General features: G+C 39.2%; 3 protein-coding genes across 5 annotated transcripts in view; 1 reads left to right on the forward strand and 2 right to left on the reverse strand.

Annotated features, from left to right (window-relative positions):
• Positions 1-62: 62 nt before the first annotated feature.
• LOC135429379 (casein kinase I-like) lies at positions 63-2,211 on the forward strand. The gene is made up of 3 exons (XM_064683652.1): positions 63-396; positions 555-1,329; positions 1,926-2,211. The coding sequence occupies exons 1-3, from the start codon at positions 318-320 to the stop codon at positions 2,101-2,103; spliced, it is 1,032 nt and encodes a 343-aa protein (XP_064539722.1). The 5' UTR covers positions 63-317; the 3' UTR covers positions 2,104-2,211.
• Positions 2,212-6,586: 4,375 nt separating this feature from the next.
• LOC135429416 (casein kinase I) lies at positions 6,587-12,513 on the reverse strand. The gene is made up of 4 exons (XM_064683707.1): positions 12,182-12,513; positions 11,094-11,265; positions 8,758-9,532; positions 6,587-7,666 (listed from the first exon to the last, which is right to left on the reverse strand). The coding sequence occupies exons 2-4, from the start codon at positions 11,170-11,172 to the stop codon at positions 7,489-7,491; spliced, it is 1,032 nt and encodes a 343-aa protein (XP_064539777.1). The 5' UTR covers positions 11,173-11,265; positions 12,182-12,513; the 3' UTR covers positions 6,587-7,488.
• A 1,427-nt stretch (positions 12,514-13,940) lies between these two features.
• Tomosyn (syntaxin-binding protein tomosyn) overlaps positions 13,941-17,236 on the reverse strand; it is a 30,407-nt gene continuing 27,111 nt past the window's right edge. For all 3 annotated transcript variants that reach the window (XM_064683709.1, XM_064683710.1, XM_064683711.1), the window contains exons 17-24: positions 16,660-16,782; positions 16,457-16,576; positions 15,834-16,367; positions 14,914-15,022; positions 14,750-14,836; positions 14,594-14,689; positions 14,408-14,532; positions 13,941-14,339 (exon numbers count right to left, since the gene is read on the reverse strand). In XM_064683709.1, coding sequence (XP_064539779.1) covers positions 14,083-14,339; positions 14,408-14,532; positions 14,594-14,689; positions 14,750-14,836; positions 14,914-15,022; positions 15,834-16,367; positions 16,457-16,576; positions 16,660-16,782 — 1,451 coding nt within the window. In that variant the 3' untranslated portion in view covers positions 13,941-14,082. The remainder of the gene's footprint in view (positions 14,340-14,407; positions 14,533-14,593; positions 14,690-14,749; positions 14,837-14,913; positions 15,023-15,833; positions 16,368-16,456; positions 16,577-16,659; positions 16,783-17,236) is intronic.

Below are 17,236 nucleotides of genomic sequence, written 5' to 3' on the forward strand. Positions count from 1 at the left end.
TTCGGCCGTTGCATATGCAAATTCATTGTGCGATAACACACCGATAACAGCTGTTTGTGCCCGTCTGTTATTGTCGGACAGCTCCCATCACTAACACAGCTCTTGTCCAAAGAAATTTTTAAAGATTTCGACAGATAGGAAAAAGGGCCACAGACGTATTCAACAGCTCGCAGCAGGCAAGGCACACTGCGACCACAAACTATACGGCCAGTGTGTACAAATAGCTAACACGCGCGCGCTCCACACAGTCAGTTGTTGTTTATATTTTCACAAATCCAATACTGCCAGCCGTGCCCCCACCTCGACCGAACGTCGCAATGGACAAACTCATCAAGATGACGAACCACCGTTCCGAGATAATCGTGGGCGAGAAATACAGAATAATACGCAAAATTGGTAAGTGTAGGGTGTCTAACGCCTAATTAGCCAGGGCTGGCACGCACCTGACGCTCCAATGGCGCAGTTTGCCAGGGCCACAGCTCAAGGATTTGCATTTAGGATTTGATTTGCTTATTTAAATTAAAATGTGACGTTTTTTTTTTGACCTCGTGCAGGCAGCGGCTCCTTCGGCGACATCTATCTCGGAATGAGCATGCAGTGCGGCGAGGAGGTGGCCATCAAAATGGAGGCAACCAATGCACGCCATCCCCAGCTACTCTACGAGTACAAGCTGTATCGCGTGCTGAGTGGAGGTGTGGGCATACCCCGCATACGCTACTATGGCAATGAGAAGAACTTCAATATACTGGTCATGGATCTGTTGGGTCCCTCGCTTGAGGATCTCTTTAACTTTTGCACGCGCCACTTTACCATCAAGACCGTGCTGATGCTGGTCGATCAGATGATCGGCCGCTTGGAGTATGTCCATATGAAGTGCTTCATTCATCGTGATATTAAGCCTGACAACTTTCTCATGGGCATTGGACGGCACTGCAATAAGCTATTCCTGATTGACTTCGGACTGGCCAAGAAGTATCGCGATCCGCACAGACGCATGCATATACCCTACCGCGAGGAGAAGAACCTGACGGGCACGGCTCGCTATGCCTCGATCAATGCCCATGTTGGCATCGAGCAGTCCCGTCGCGACGACATGGAGTCCTTGGGCTATGTGATGATGTATTTCAATCGCGGCGTCTTGCCCTGGCAGGGCATGAAGGCGACCAACAAAAAGCAGAAATATGAGAAAATCTCCGAGAAGAAAATGTCCACGCCCATCGAAGTGCTCTGCAAAGGCTATCCGGCCGAGTTCTCCATGTACTTGAACTACTGCCGCAGTTTGCGCTTCGAGGAGGCGCCCGACTACATGTATTTGCGCCAGTTGTTCCGGTAAGTCGTCTGCCTGCACAATCCGACTGTTTACTGCAGTTTCCTTATGTGATTCAAATTCACGTCTATTTGGGCTTCTGGCAAATTCCAACCGCAAGTGTGAAAACATCACAAAAAACGATTGTTTGGAAACTTTTTAGCTTACCCTTCGATGGGCCTCGAATTCATTTTCTATGATCTTTACTCAGATTCACTTCAAACGTGTTTCAGAAATGGGTGGAAAATGGGTGATTTGGTGTGTGAAGCTTAAAGTTTCGTCCGATTGGCTTCAAGCTTCTTTTCCAAGCTCAACATAGATATCATATGTGTTGTATGTATATGTATCGTACGCATGTGAGATTTGGACAGTTCCACCTGTAGTTGTGGGAAATGGGCGGAAAACGTTTGTTTAAACCGTTTTGTTTGCCAACCGATCGGCTCCAAATGGGCGGAAAACGTTGATGACAAACTTTTAATCACAATCCAATGGACTTCCATTGAATATGAAATGTGAAGATTGGTTAGATTGAAATGTTGAAACTGAAAGAATGAAGTCCAGGCTAGGCCGGACAATGCACAATAGCACACATTTATAAGCTGCATTTGTTTGATTTCAGCATTCTGTTCCGCACGCTGAACCATCAGTACGACTATATCTATGACTGGACAATGCTGAAGCAGAAGACACACCAGAATCAGCAGCAGAGCGCCGGCAATATGCTGGCGCCGGAGCAGCGCGCCGAGCGGGACAAGGAGAAGCAGAGCGGCAGCAAGCCAAACACATTGGCCGATTAGGCCACGCAGCCGCTGGGCCAAATGACGGCGGCCCAGGGCCAGGGCCAGGGCACAAGCAAACGAATCGAATAGAAGAGCGGAAAGGAAGGGAAAGGATAGGAAAGGAAATACGGCACTGGCTGCTTTGCAGGACGAGCTAACCAGGATTAGATACCCATATATATATATATATACATGTGTATATATATACATACATACATATACATATATATATATGTATGTAGTTTATTTTTATAACAAATGCAAGCGCGAGAGCGACAGAGAGGGCAGCAGAAAGCACGTGCGAGCGAGCGAGCGAGCGCGCGAGCAGCTATAATTATGTATATAGAATTTAATGTTACACACACCCACACACACACATTAATATCCTGCGAGCACAGACACAACACACACACACACACATACACGTGTATATGTATATATATATATATACGCGCATATATATAGTTTGTTATCAATGCTTTAGTTGGGTCTGTTATCAGAGTCCAGACCCCGAGCTGCAGTGCATCGTTACACACACACACACACACACACACACACACACACACACACACACACACACCCACACTTGCACACAATTAGTTTTATTAGCTAACACAACAAATTTGAAGCGCGGAAAATGTGTCTTTCTTGCAGCAACAACAACATATATAATATATAAAATTGAAGGTGTCGCCAGAGGCAAACGTCGCGGCGACGTCTCAGACGGCTGCAGCGTCTACTAAATCAGGTGCACAATTACAATACACACACACACACACACGCTCACACACACAGACACAGACATTTGATGACAATTTTTGCTTGGCGTTTAATTCGAGAATTGAAAGACGAGCACAAATTCTACGTTCATGCGAGATAGCAACAAAATAACAAAAAGATGGTAAGAAAAAGGAGAAGATGAAAAAAAAAACAACAATTAAAAAAAAAGAGAAAAGAGCATGCGACAATTAAAAATATATTCATTTTTTTTTTTGTCAATGTTAAACAATTGCGAAAAATGTGCGCAACATTTTTTTTTCTAAATTCTTTTTCTTTTTTTTTTGGCGCTGTTTTTTGCGAACTGATGACGTTTTGCCAGGCGCAGAAAGGCGAACGCCAAAAAAAAAAAACAAGATCAATAACAAAATTATGAATAATTCAAAAGCAAAATGCAAAACCTATTCATTAAGCATAAAAGTATGTAATATAACAAGCAATTGTAATATTGTAATCTATTATTATGAGAAACGTTTACAAATAAAAAACAAATTACAACAACAACAAAATGCCCATTGAAGAGGCAGAAGGAGGCGTATACATATATATATATATTATATATATTCCCGATCGGGCAGACGAGCTTTGTGAACGTCAGGTGGAAATTTTGGGGTATATATTTTCGCTTACCTTTTGCAGCAACTGTTTATCAGTTCTCTTTCCCGATATCTCCACTTTTTTTTTTGCATAATATCGATAAATATCGATTTTGGGAATTGGTTTTTTGACCATAACTCGAGGATTACAGCAGCTAGCTGCAGCAAACTTTGTGTGTGGCTTCTTTTTTGGCATACACAGCTTACAAATATTTCACAATTTTGAATTTCGACACCATTTTCTCAGAGGAGACAAAGAAACGAGTTTGAAGGGCTAGAGTCTTGCACTTTGGTATATACACACGATTGTATGCCAACTTTAGGCACTGAGAATTTCATAAAGATCGGACTATGAAAACCCAAGTTACTCAAGTTAGATTGTCCAGATGAAGAAGGAAGGAACATATATCTCTTTATATAAGAATCTCTCTGTCTTTGCAGGGAAATGGAATTTCATGATGAAATTTTCAGCATTTCTCGAGTTAAACCGAAGAGAATACAAAGACCGGACTAAGCCGGGCAACTTTGGCTTGGCCTTGTTAGGGTCGAGCAGAGCAGAGGAGGAGCAGTGGCAAGTGGTCTTCGCTGGTGCCAGACACCCGACTGGAACGAGTTTGACAGCCTGTGCGACACATCCGAGGAAACCATTGTTTTTCTATATACTCTTTTTACTATTCTTTCGCTATATATATACATATAGATGTTGTTGTTGTTATTTTGAACAGCTGGCGACATTGCGACTGATATCAGATAAGAGCGCTGTCTGACGGCGGGGCGGGCTACTTGAGCCCCGTTTTGCCAATCTAATGAAAACAAACAGTACGGCATTATAAACAAATTCGCATTTGTCATGCGACTAGATATTCCGGTCTGGTAATTGGCTTGGCCAGCAGCTTGTCGCTGGGCTGGGCTTGGGCTGGGCTGGCTGTAAGCGGAAAAGTTTTCCGTTTTCTGAATGAAACTTGGCTCAGATGTTTATTATTTTGCGGCCGACTTGAATCAGTTCGAATCCATTGAAGCTGCATAGAAAAGTATTCCACATTTCGAATCCAACTCGTCGAGACTTGGAATTTGCAATATCTATTCTCTTGTAGATACCAATCACAGGGTATCTCCTAGTCGGGCACAAGTTTTCTTTATCCATTTGTTGCCTGCAATAGTTCGAATCCATTGAAGATGCTTAAGCAGGGCCAAAGTATAGTATTCCGATTCCGCATCCAACTCGTCGAGACTTGAAATTTGCAATATCTATTCGCTGATAGATAACAATCACAGGGTATCTCGTAGTCGGGCACTCTTTGCGATTCACTATTCAACGTTTCTTGCTATCTTTTTTTTTTGTATATTTAGTTTGTTTACAGAACCAATTCCCGATTCTTAGGCACTTGATAAGGAAGCTAACGGAATTATTTGTGTATTGGAATTATCTTTAATATATAGAGAGAAACTGACAATGTTTATATTCGGATTAAATGGGCTTTAAGATACCTTTCGAATGGGCGATACAATTTCTATTTTCATATGGGAACTATATAATATAGAGGCTTGTACCGTAATACTATATACTATATATGTTCATAGTATTGGAGTTATCATTAATATGGGAGATAAACTGATTATATTCGGACTGAATAGGCTTTGAGATACTTAACGAAAGGGCGATAATATTCGAATATATATTTGGCCCCACAATCTACCATAGATATAAGATGTATAACATCTAGAAGTAGGATCCATAAATGGAACATTATGTTTACTTATCGCCAACTCATTTAAATCGTTGCGACATATTCCATAATTATATTTTTATTGAGCTCTATCGATAGCGTATAGCTATTCCTATATAACCATATGTTTCTTCGTAACCTCAACGAACTCGGGAACTATTCAAGTTAGAGACATCAGCTTTGGTATATAGACTCTCCGATATATTCCCAAGTAAGATATATTCGAAGAGCATCTGCCGACAAATGTGAACGAAGTGAATTCGAAAACTGGCGGAGCTTAAAGACTCAAAACTTGGTATGTAGGCTCTTTGATCTATTTAGATACTACTGGAAAGGGTAGCCGAGAGATTTGTGGATTATACATATTGGTATATAGAATTTCGAGTATATGACAATGTGTGATATACGACCTATCTGTAGGTATAAGACCTCTTCAAAGCTGAGCTCTTAACTCAAATATATAAAAATCTGGAAACTAGGCAAATGTTATTTCCATCAGGTTCCATATTGGACCTTCGGATGAGCTTGACCCGTCTGGTCTGATTTAACCTAACCTAACAAAACTTGATATTTAGATGAAGAACAGATAAAAATTTCCATCCATTGGGCCTCCGGATGGGGTTGATCCACCGGCTCTGATCTAACTTAAGCATACAAAACTTCGTATAGGGACAGTCAAATATATTTATATTCAATCACATTAATGCTACAGATTAAGAGATTGGGAACTGGATGAACCAAGAGCATGAACTTTGCAGACTCTCAGATATATGACTATATAAACTATATATGGCTATATATGACCATATACACTATATATGACTATATATATTAGATTTCTCTAAAGGAACTGTTGGATAATACATGATCCCTCGTAAAGAAGAATATTAATTGATCAATAATATAACCATATATAACTATATACATATATGCAACATATCTCCCTTAACGAACTGTTGGATAATACTCGAACTCTCGTAAACTGGGATTGGAATGGTATGGAGACTCTCAGATATATGACTATCTACACTATATATGACTATACACATTTGAATATATATGACAATATGAACTATATATGACTGTACATAAATTTCTCTAAAGTAACTAAAGCTCGATCTCTCGTGAACTAGGATTGGAATAGATCAATAATATATAAGGTCTGGTTTGCAGACTCCCAGATATCTGACTATATTTCTCCAATACGCGATCTCGCTTGAAATGCAACAATAATTTAGTATTAAATTATAAATTGCATTCAGAAAACGAGAAACAATACGAACAATATGAGCTTTAATTTTAATTTCAACATATTTTTATTGATGTAATTCAAAAAATTAAATATAAGTTATGTTTATAATTATTACGGCTTACAATGCAAAATTACTTTGCAGTTTTGCGTTTTGTTTTTGTATTTTTATTGTTTTTTTTTGTTTAATTTTTTTGCTGTTTTTTTTTTGTTTGTTTATATACTCCTCTCCTCCCTCGCTTGGCCTTACTCGCATGTTTGTTTGTTTATTAATTAATTAGATTTTATTGCGTCGTTTTTTGTTGTTGTTTAATTTTATTAATTTCGCATTTTAGTGTGTATTCAGTATATATATATATATATATATATTATAATACATATATATGTATATATATATATATGCATGCTTTTACACGCGAGCGACATTTTTGAATGTGTGTGTGTGTGTATGTGTATGTGTGTTTTGCTTTATATACATATACAATATATATTTGCATTTATATCATATATATATATATGTATATATATATCTAAATAAATCTATATATATATATATATATATATATATATAAACATATATATATATATATATATTTATGTATGTTGTTTTTATTCCATTTTTGCTTGCTTTTATTATGCTAAGTGTTGCTGTTGTGTGTGTGTGTGTGTGTGTGTGTGAAAAGTGGCGTGTGTGTGTGTGCGTGTGTGAATTCCATTTAGATATTTGCTTTCTTTTTTTAGTTGCTTTTTTGTTGTTTTCCTTCTTCATCTTTCTTAAATGTTTAGTATTGTATTTAAATTAATATTAAGAAACATCCTAACTTCCATTCTTCCTCTTCTTGTTCTCCTTCTCTTTCTTCTCTCTGCTTCTCTCTGTGTTTTGCTGCTTTTTGTTTTTGTTTTTGTTTTTAACGCTTGCCACCCTTAGTTATCATTTTCTTTCTCTTCTTATTTGCTTTCTTCTCATTTCTTCTCATTTCTTTTTTTTGTAAATTTTTATCTGATTTTTGTTTTGTTTTTGTTTTTGTTTTTTGCGTGCTGCTCTTCAGCTGAATTACTCGGTGATGGGAGGTTTGCAGTTCGGTTTCTCTTTCTCCTTTTCGCGATCGTTGCGCGGCTCCAACTGTTCCAGCAGCAGTGCGGGATTCGGCTGGCCCTGGTGGGTCTTCTGCTTCAGCATTGTCCAGTCATAGATGTAATCGTACTGATGGTTCAGCGTTCGGAACAAAATGCTGTAGACGAGACGAATCAACGGGAAACAACATTGAGAAACATTAAGAAACGGTTCGTAAATCTCTTATCAAATGATGTGTGCTTCCTCCCTTCCTGACAGACTGACAGATTGATTGATTGATTGACTGACTGATGCGCAAGTAAGCTTTGAAGCATTTAAATCTTCAATTGGGCGAAAAAAGGTTGAAAAACGAGAGCTGATGAGCCTGGTATGCAGTGTGTGTGAGTGTTGAACCAGCAAGCGTTAACTCGCTGGTTCAAATCCTAAGAAAACTCGAAAACTTCCTTCCTGATTGATGAGCAAGTAAGCATTTAATCTCCAATTGGCTCCAATTGAAAAGCATGAGCTGATGAGCCTGGTGTGTGGGCGTTGAACCAGCAAGCGTAAAGTCGCTGGTTCAAATATAGTTGGCTTTTGCTTGTGTGCTACCTCCCAGACTGACTGACTGATTGATGAGTAAGTAAGCTTCGATGGATTCCATCTCCAATTGGGGTAAAAAGGTTGAAAAACATGAGCTGATTAGCCTGCGTAGCCTAGATGTCTGAGCGTTGAACCAGTAAGCGTAAAGTCGCTTGTTCAAATATAGTGAAAACACGCCAATTTGACTTTTAGTTGAGCGCCTGCCAGTCAATTTGATATGTGGCTTTGACTGAAGTAATTTCGGGTGCCTCTCTCTATCTGGTTGGTATAAGACTAGGCTAGGTATGCTTCTATATACTACTATATACTAAACTCCTACGGCAAGTTTGCCGTTTAGTTGCTTTAACTGCATTTGAGCGAATATTTAAGTAGAACTGCGCATAAAATGTCGGTTCAACTCGCCTTTCCTAACCCACAAGAGGCTGTCTAATGCAATCAAACGTTTCGTTAACTAAGAATAGTTAATTCTTGGCCAATCTAAACACATATTTCCAGCCCAAGCTAACCTTAAAGTATTTCTGAGAGTGTCAAAGGCAAAAGCACATTCCGAAGACCCAACTGAAGCTCAAATCCGAATGTGTTTCACCCATAATCCACCCAGTCGAGCGAAATGAAAAACTACTTTGGCTGGGACAAAGCCAGAGCTAAGCTAGTCGAATGCATACTCACCGGAACAATTGACGTAGGTACATGTAGTCTGGCTGTTCCTCGAAACGCAAGCTACGACAATAGTTCAAGTACATGGAGAACTCGGCCGGTGAGCCCTTGCAGAGCACCTCGATGGGCGTGGACATTTTCTTCTCGGAGATTTTCTCATATTTCTGCTGCTTATTGTTGGCCTTCATGCCCTGCCAGGGCAGGACGCCGCGATTGAAATACATCATCACATAGCCCAAGGACTCCATGTCATCACGGCGCGACTGCTCGATGCCCAGATGGGCATTGATCGAGGCATAGCGTGCGGTGCCCGTCAAGTTCTTGTCCTCGCGATAGACGATGTGATGGCGCGTGCCCGGATCGCGAAACTTCTTGGCGAGGCCAAAGTCAATGAGGAACAGCTTATTGCAGTGCCGTCCGATGCCCATCAGAAAGTTGTCCGGCTTAATATCACGATGAATGAAGCACTTCAGATGTATATACTCCAGGCGGCCGATCATCTGATCGACCAGCATCAGCACGGTCTTGATGGTAAAGTGGCGCGTGCAAAAGTTGAAGAGATCCTCCAGCGAGGGACCCAACAGATCCATCACGAGAGTATTAAAGTTCTTCTCCTTGCCATGATGGCGGATACGCGGAAATCCCACGCCTCCGCTCAGCACGCGATACAGCTTCGCCTCGTACAGCAGCTGGGGATGGCGAGCGCTGGCGCTCTCCATCTTGATGGCCACCTCCTCGCCGCTCTGAATACTCATGCCCAGATAGATGTCGCCGAAGGAGCCGCTGCCTGCAAAACGGTTTGGTTTAGTAACGTATACAAATAGAGGAAGAAGTGTGTGCTAGTCGTGTGTGACCGACTGGTAGATATCCTGTATATTCCTATCGCCACCACAGTATGCGAAATTGATTCCTTATTAACTTTGGCGCTTTAACTACGAGCTATATTCATTTGCCAGGGCTTAGAGCTGGCATAGAAGGTGCGTTTTATATAGACGATCTATATTCTACTTTCAGGGCTTAGACCTGCCTTAGAAGGTGCGTTTTATATAAACGCAAGGCTAGATATAGTTGTAATCTCTGGTTTATCTAGCTCTTATATTTTACGAGTTATGCTTTGAGAAATCAGTCTCAAAATCCATGTTTATAGATCTTATGGAAACTGGAGCATTTATCGACCAAATGATGCACTCAACGTGCGCTTGGAATAAGAGAATATATATTTAAAATGTCAAGCCTTGAACTGATGCTGTTTCCACGTGTTTACACAGAGAGCTTAACTCTATATATAAAACTGTTTGTCCTGACTGATTGACTGACTGATGGACTGACTGATGGGCTGACTGAGTCCATCACTAGCCGTAAATCTAAACAGTTAATGCAAAATACTAAACATGCTCTCTCCCAAACTGACTGATTGACTGACTGACTTACTAACTAGTCAGTTACTAACTAACTGATTGACTAATAGACTAACTGATTGACTGACTGATGGACTGACTGATTGACTGACTGATTGACTAACTAACTGATTGACTGACTGATAGACTAACTGATGGACTGACTGATTGACTGACTGATTGACTAACTGATTGACTGATTGATGGACTGACTGCTGATGGACTGACTGACTGCTGGACTGACTGTCTGATGGACTAACTAATTGACTGATTGACTGACTGACTGATTGGTCATCAACGCACAGCCCATGCCGTAAGAGCTTCGAAGCTGAAATTTTCACTGTAGTTACTTTACGTGATTCGCGCTTATTCGGGCATTCGGCAAATTCCACAAGCATGTGTGGAAAAAACGCAAAAAAACGTTTGTACGAAACTATTTTGTTTATCATCCGATCGGTCTAAAGCTCATTTCGAAAGATCTTTTAAAGAATTGATTTGTAGCACTTGGTTGGAAAGATTAAAAACAACATTTGGAATTCCCTATTCGTTGCACTTTAAACATATTTTTAAATAGAAAATGAGATCAGTCCAAACTTTGCACGGGCAAGGCCGGGCAATACCCGCTAGTCTAGATATATGTAAAAAGGTACGTTCCTTTTATAGCCTATTACAGAGTTTCGCAGGGATAATATCCCTTGGCATAGAAACCATAAACAGACAGTCTGGACTTAAAACTGGAATATATATATATTTCTATATATATAGACTTAATGGGATCGAAGACAGCTCCACAAAGCGTAACACTCACTAAAACCCTTTGTTTTTTATTTTAAAAGCAGACGCACAAACACAATTGTCATATGTTCTGTGAATGATTCAACGGGGAGAACAAGTTGTAAACATATGTGTATATGTATATATATATATATATTATTGAATGTCTCTGCTTACCGATCTTGCGTATCACCCGATATTTGCCGCCAATTATTATCTCGGAACGATGTTCCTTCATCAGCCGCATTTTGTCCATGTTGCTGGGATAATGGCTCCGCCGCGCGTTCGGTTAATTGGGCGACAAAACAATATAAAAACTGTTTTTTATGTATCAACTTCTAGACGAGATCTGTAGAAAATCAAAAAGAAATAATAATCAAAATAAAAACTTCTCTTTTTTTGTTTTTTTTTTTTTTTTTGGTTTATTGGCGCCAACTTTGCACAGAAAAAACACTTTCTTTTTGAGATGTCGCCTTGTTATTTTTTTCTTTTATTATTTTTATTTCGTTTTGTTGCACACACACACAGCACACACACAGCAGACACACACATACGCTTTGGTATATTGTTTTGTTATGGTTTTCGTTAGCCAACACTCTCTTTGGCATTTATGCTTTGCCCTGCGCTTCGTTTTCAACAAAATTGTCTGCTAATATTGCGCATTTTCCATAACGAAATTAACATTTCGAATCGATAGTCGATATATTGAGTGCGTGCATGTGCATGTGTCCATGTGTGTGTGTGCGTGTGTCTCTGTTGGACAACAACAACTATTGCCTGGTGCAGTGTCAGGTGGCCCAGTAGAAGACATAAACAGACTGTGATCGATTATTTATTTTCATAAATGGTCGATTTCTATATAAACATAGCCGCTGATAAAACGATAAACAACTGCGACAACGAGACACACACGCATACACAACTACAATGACAGGTACAACGACACAACTACATGCTCCGCTTCTTTTACCCCGTTGGAATGCACATTACACACACACACACATGCTCACATATGCAAACGCAGCAGCACCAACACTTTAGCATTGATACATACACACACACACACACACACGCACACAGCTGCAAGCAGTTGCTACTACTGCACCTTACATGTTTTTTTCATCGTCTTTTTTTTTTCTTCTTTTTTTTTTTTGAGACACAAAAGAAAAAATTAGTCAAACGTTGGCCCGCATTTGCACGCATGTTGCGATTTGTTTTTTACACAATTTGTATTAAAATTTTTGCAGCTTTGCATCAAATCTTACCACGAAACGTTTGCGAGCAGTTTGAAACTGCTGTGCTGGGTGTTTCTCAAGGTTGGCTTTTTACTATTGTACGATGGGGGGCCCAAAACGAATGACAAAAAAAAAAAATTTTTTTTTTTTATATATATATGTATGCGTGTGTGAAATTTCTTAGGAAATCTGCGTCTGTGACTGCGAGTTGGCCCCGTTAATGCACTCGCAACTGTGGCGTGAACGTCTTTTTGCACTTTACGTACGCGCACAACGGAAAAAAAAGAGGAAATATGTGTATTTTATTAACTAAAATAAAATGGTTAGACTCCAGCAAAAATGCTTTTGCTAGTGCTGACAGCCAGCGATACACGCACGCACGAACTATCGATTGTACAATCGATAAGCAATGGCCAGGCACTAGCCGCAGCCATAGCTGTGCCGCAGCAGTGCTGCATAACGCCGTCCAATTCGGAGCAGTGTGCGGCACCAAATGTTGCCCCACTGCGTTAAGCAAAACAAATCAATATAATTAAATAAATAAATTAGATGAGCATGTGTGTGTGTGTGTTTCGACTTTACTAATATTATTGTATATTTTTAGGGCACGCCTGTCCTAGGCTTGGCTGCTCTAGAGTCTGATATTTGCACAAATATAAACAGGTGGCAGCACCAAAAAAAAAAAGATAAATAAAAGAATAAGTAAACAAGCCTTTGAATATCTAAAAACTATGGCAATGTATTGATTTATATTGCTCTGCAGCATTTAAGAAGAAACTATAAGGTATATTTTTTTTTTTTTTAATTCCCGAAAACTCGGACTATATATAAAGTCATATCCATATGGGTTACTTAAGCTAGAAAACAGAAATTGCAATGAAAATCTTAAAATTCCCACCAAAATTCGGTTAACGATCAGTAATTTTTGCTAGTGAAGAACTAATTTTGCTACACATAAGATGCAGCCATATATATGACCTATATATTATAGCCTGGATTTTGAGGTTAGAGTGAGAATTCCGTTAATATAACCTATATATTATATCCTAGACTTTGAGGTTAGATTGACATTCCCGATCATCAATAAGAATCTGCCTTTCCCGATTTCAACGATTTCAGATGCTGCTAATGCACGAAATAATCGACTTTATTAACAGAAATTATCGTTCTCGAAAACTATATCATGATCAAATATTGATATTCTGTTTTTTTGACCATATTTCGCATATAAAAGCTAGAGATAACGAGTTTGGACTTTCAATTTTTGCATGCCTCCCATGCCACAATAAAAAAAAAAAGCCAGCACCTTGCGCCTTGCTATATAGACACCATAGTATCCCTTTTTTATGCACTGAAAATTTCAAATAGATCCAACAACAAGCAGCCAAGTTATTCGCGACTGTTTGGCAGATGAAGAGTAACGGGCAAAGGTGTTTCGCGTAGGACAGTGTTAAGCTACGTACATACCAAATAGACGGCATCCAGAGCAGGCGCACAGCTCCTAGCATAAAAGGATCTCTATCACAGATTCAGCTCCGGCATATAGGTATATATATAGGTATATATATATTTCGATTCCTTTTTCGCTTGTCGTTAAATAAGTATTTATGTAGTTTTGCTTTGTATCAGAACTGAAATGAAAGACGGAGCACCCTGTGCCAAAAAAAGTTGCCTAGATAACATTTAAATATGTACATATATATTGTGTTTGTTTTTTTGGTCTATATATTTTTATTAAAAACAGTTGTATTTTTGTTTTTTTATTTGGTTTTTTGTTGTTTTTTGGTTGTTTTTGGTTGTTTTTTTTGTAAATAACGTGACGACTTGAAAACAGAAATTAAATAAGTGTACTTTACTCGTAATGTAGTAGAAAGTGTTATAAAAGCAATATTACAATAACTGTGGTAGAATTGGCTCCTAAAATAGATATTTTACAACTGATACCACTTTTTGTCTTTATATTTAAGCATTAATTGATGCGCTGTTCCGCTAAAATCTTGAGCCGTATTCGACATACGCTCGGCGCGCTCCTCCAGCATATTCAATTTCTCGCCCCGCTCCATCGCCAGCTGATGGGCCCGGCTAATTTCCGATGCCGCCGTCGAGGCCCGCTGCCCCATCTGATCCAAATTGGTGCCGGGTATATGCCGGGCAACCGAACGATTCGCCTTCCCGCTCTGTTCACCAACTGTATTACAATTACAATTACATGGAAATCAATATATATATTAAATCGAGTAATTATGCGTTACGTACACAACTCCTCGCGATCCAATTGCTTGGCGCCGCCGCCAAATAGACCCTTAAAGAAACCCTCCTTCGGCTGTTCGGGCATCTCGTGTACCGTGTATAACTCACCCATCATCTCCAAAATAAATTGACTAAAGCGAAAGGCGATTATTGAAATACAATATGTTTACGATTTGATTTGGTTTAGCTTACCAAAATTCCGATGATATCGTGAATTTCTGAATTTCGGTGGGCGATGCCATGTACAATCCATGACCTTTATGACTAAAGCAAAAGATTTTTGATATTCTGTAAGATCGAGAAATAATAGTAACTATTTGGCGGTCTTTTTGAGTAGCTTCAGCTTACTGAGTTGTGTCTTCATGAACAATGATCTGTTGACCCCATATCGATAGCATTGGATCCACAATTCCCTGTTTACATTTCGTTTGAAAACTGCAAGAGATTCAGTTAAGCCAAGTTACACACACACACACATATATATATATATATATAAATGTATATTTATATACCTCAACTCCATTAGCGGCAAGAAATCAGTATCCAATAACAGTTTGAGACTAGGAAGACTATGTACCATTAGATGGCCATTCGAAAGATAGGTTGCTAAGCAAGAGCCATCTGTAGGAGTACAAAATTTAGCAGCAATTTTACAAACTTAACTTAAGCTAGAAATAATATTAAGCTCTGAATACGTGTATATAGCCTGGCAGTGGCCTATAAGGTCAAAGGGTCGATGGGTATATAATGATATAGTATATAGTATATATATAGTACAGTATGGTATGGAATAGTATACTATAGTATATAGTATAGTATAGTATAGTATACTATAGAATATAGTATAGTATAGTATATAGTATAGTATAGTATAGTATACAGTATAGTATAGTATACAGTATAGTATAGTATAGTATAGTATAGTATATAGTATAGTATATAGTATAGTATAGTATAGTATACAGTATAGTATAGTATAGTATACAGTATAGTATACAGTATAGTATAGTATAGTATACAGTATAGTATACAGTATAGTATATAGTATAGTATAGTATAGTATAGTTCCTATAAGAGCTATATGATATAGTGTTTCCATATTGACACATTTTACATGTTATAACAAGCCTCTAGATTAGTTTGTGCAAATTTGAATTTCATCTTAAAAAATCGATAGGAATAGATTTTGTTTTTTACAAGCATAACTCGAGAACTTTACGAGTTAAATACACAAAACTTGCTGTACTATTTACAGCTTGGGAATACTTCACATTTTGGATAGCCCTAAGCCCATTTCCATTGTAAATATAAAACAGAGTCCTGCTTTTACAACTAGAGCCTACTAGAACTAGATCGTGAATACTTCAAACTACGTCTAACAGATCGCCAGGCTATATGAGGTATTTTGATGGGCTTGGGATCTTTCGCGGACCTTTCATCGTGATAGTTTCTGCCTTGACTGCAAAATCCATTTCCGATAATTGTATGCGATTGATGCAGCATTGATTTGCCACATCGAAGACTTTTGTTTGCTTTTCGCTAGCGATTACGATATATTGTCGATCGGTGAGTGTTTCCAGGCCGGTGCTGACGCTGCCGCTGATGCCGCCGCTGCTGCTGGCGCTGCTGCTGCTGATGGCGCCTACAACGCTGCCGACGCCGATGACGCCGCTGGGCGCAGCGCTGCCGCTGCCACCGGGCGCAGCGCCAGGCGAACCGCCGCCAGGCGCCGCTCCTCCTCCACCAACACCGCCGCCGCCGCCGCCGCCGCCAACAACAACACCACCGACACCAGCAACAGCGCTGCTAGCAGCAGCTGCGGCGCCGCTGCCGATGGCGACGCTGCCGCCGACGCCGACGCTGCCCGCAGCCGCTGCGCTGCCAGCAGCGGAAGCATTTGATATTGTATTGGCAGTTGTTGGCGTAAATGTGGGGCTGGTGCGGCTGCTGCTCTTAGTGGGCGTGCCTGCAAGAGAGCGTATACATATATATATATATATATATCAGATTGTTCCGATTGGGATTTAAGTATAAGAAATATGCATATATAGTTACGATCTTTCTTGTCCCTGTTCTCGTCGCGCCAAGTCTCAAATGTGTAGGGTATGATCGAGCCGTAGGAGTCCAAAAAAGACATGGAAGTAATGGAGCCTTTGAGTCGTACCACGGGTCCGCCTTCATGACAAATCATAGAGTTCAGTTTTGCAATTATATAGATTGATATATATACATATATATATGTTTGATAGATAGTTTACCGTTTATTGTAACCAAAACTGGCTGAGATTTGCGCACATCGCGCTCCGGCATTGTGATGAACAATGTCAATATTGAACCGAAACTAGTTCCAATCCATAAAGTAGGAACAAGCGTCAAAATATCTGAAGAAATGCAAATATATATGTATATATGTATACTATATATCTTTAAAAGAGTTGCTCGCAATTGACTAGGGCTAATTTTCTTTAAATTTTATTGACATAGCACTCTCATCATTGACCGATAATTATCGATCAATTTATCGCTTTCAATCGATTAATCCATCTAATTTGTTTAGTTTGTTTTATTTTATTGAATTTTGCTAAAAAAAAAAACAAAAAGAAAAGAAAAGCCCAGCAGTTTCATTATTAATCGATATTTATCGATAAATTTATCGTTTTAGTCGATACGTCTCTCAAATTTTATTTTTGTTCGTTTCATTTGATTGATTCATGCTAAAAAAGTTCCGCATTTTCATTATTGATCGACATTTATCGATAAATTGATTGCTATCAATCGATAACTCTCTCCAATTAGTTTTTGTGTTTAATTTGATTGACTTTTGCTGGTAAGCCC

Source organism: Drosophila montana, unplaced genomic scaffold, assembly GCF_035044405.1.
Source record: "Drosophila montana isolate Dmon_TW-CO22-7 unplaced genomic scaffold, ASM3504440v1 contig_2666_1, whole genome shotgun sequence".
Classification (NCBI taxonomy): Eukaryota; Metazoa; Arthropoda; class Insecta; order Diptera; family Drosophilidae; genus Drosophila; species Drosophila montana.

Coding starts and splice junctions, on each gene's coding strand:
- LOC135429416 (XM_064683707.1), bottom strand. CDS start 11,172: ATGGACAAAATGCGGCTGATGAAGGAACATCGTTCCGAGATAATAATT. Junction 9,533..11,093: donor TCGGGTGATACGCAAGATCG/GTAAGCAGAGAC, acceptor ACCGTTTTGCAG/GCAGCGGCTCCTTCGGCGAC. Junction 7,667..8,757: donor TACCTACGTCAATTGTTCCG/GTGAGTATGCAT, acceptor TCTCGTCTACAG/CATTTTGTTCCGAACGCTGA.
- LOC135429379 (XM_064683652.1), top strand. CDS start 318: ATGGACAAACTCATCAAGATGACGAACCACCGTTCCGAGATAATCGTG. Junction 397..554: donor CAGAATAATACGCAAAATTG/GTAAGTGTAGGG, acceptor GACCTCGTGCAG/GCAGCGGCTCCTTCGGCGAC. Junction 1,330..1,925: donor TATTTGCGCCAGTTGTTCCG/GTAAGTCGTCTG, acceptor GTTTGATTTCAG/CATTCTGTTCCGCACGCTGA.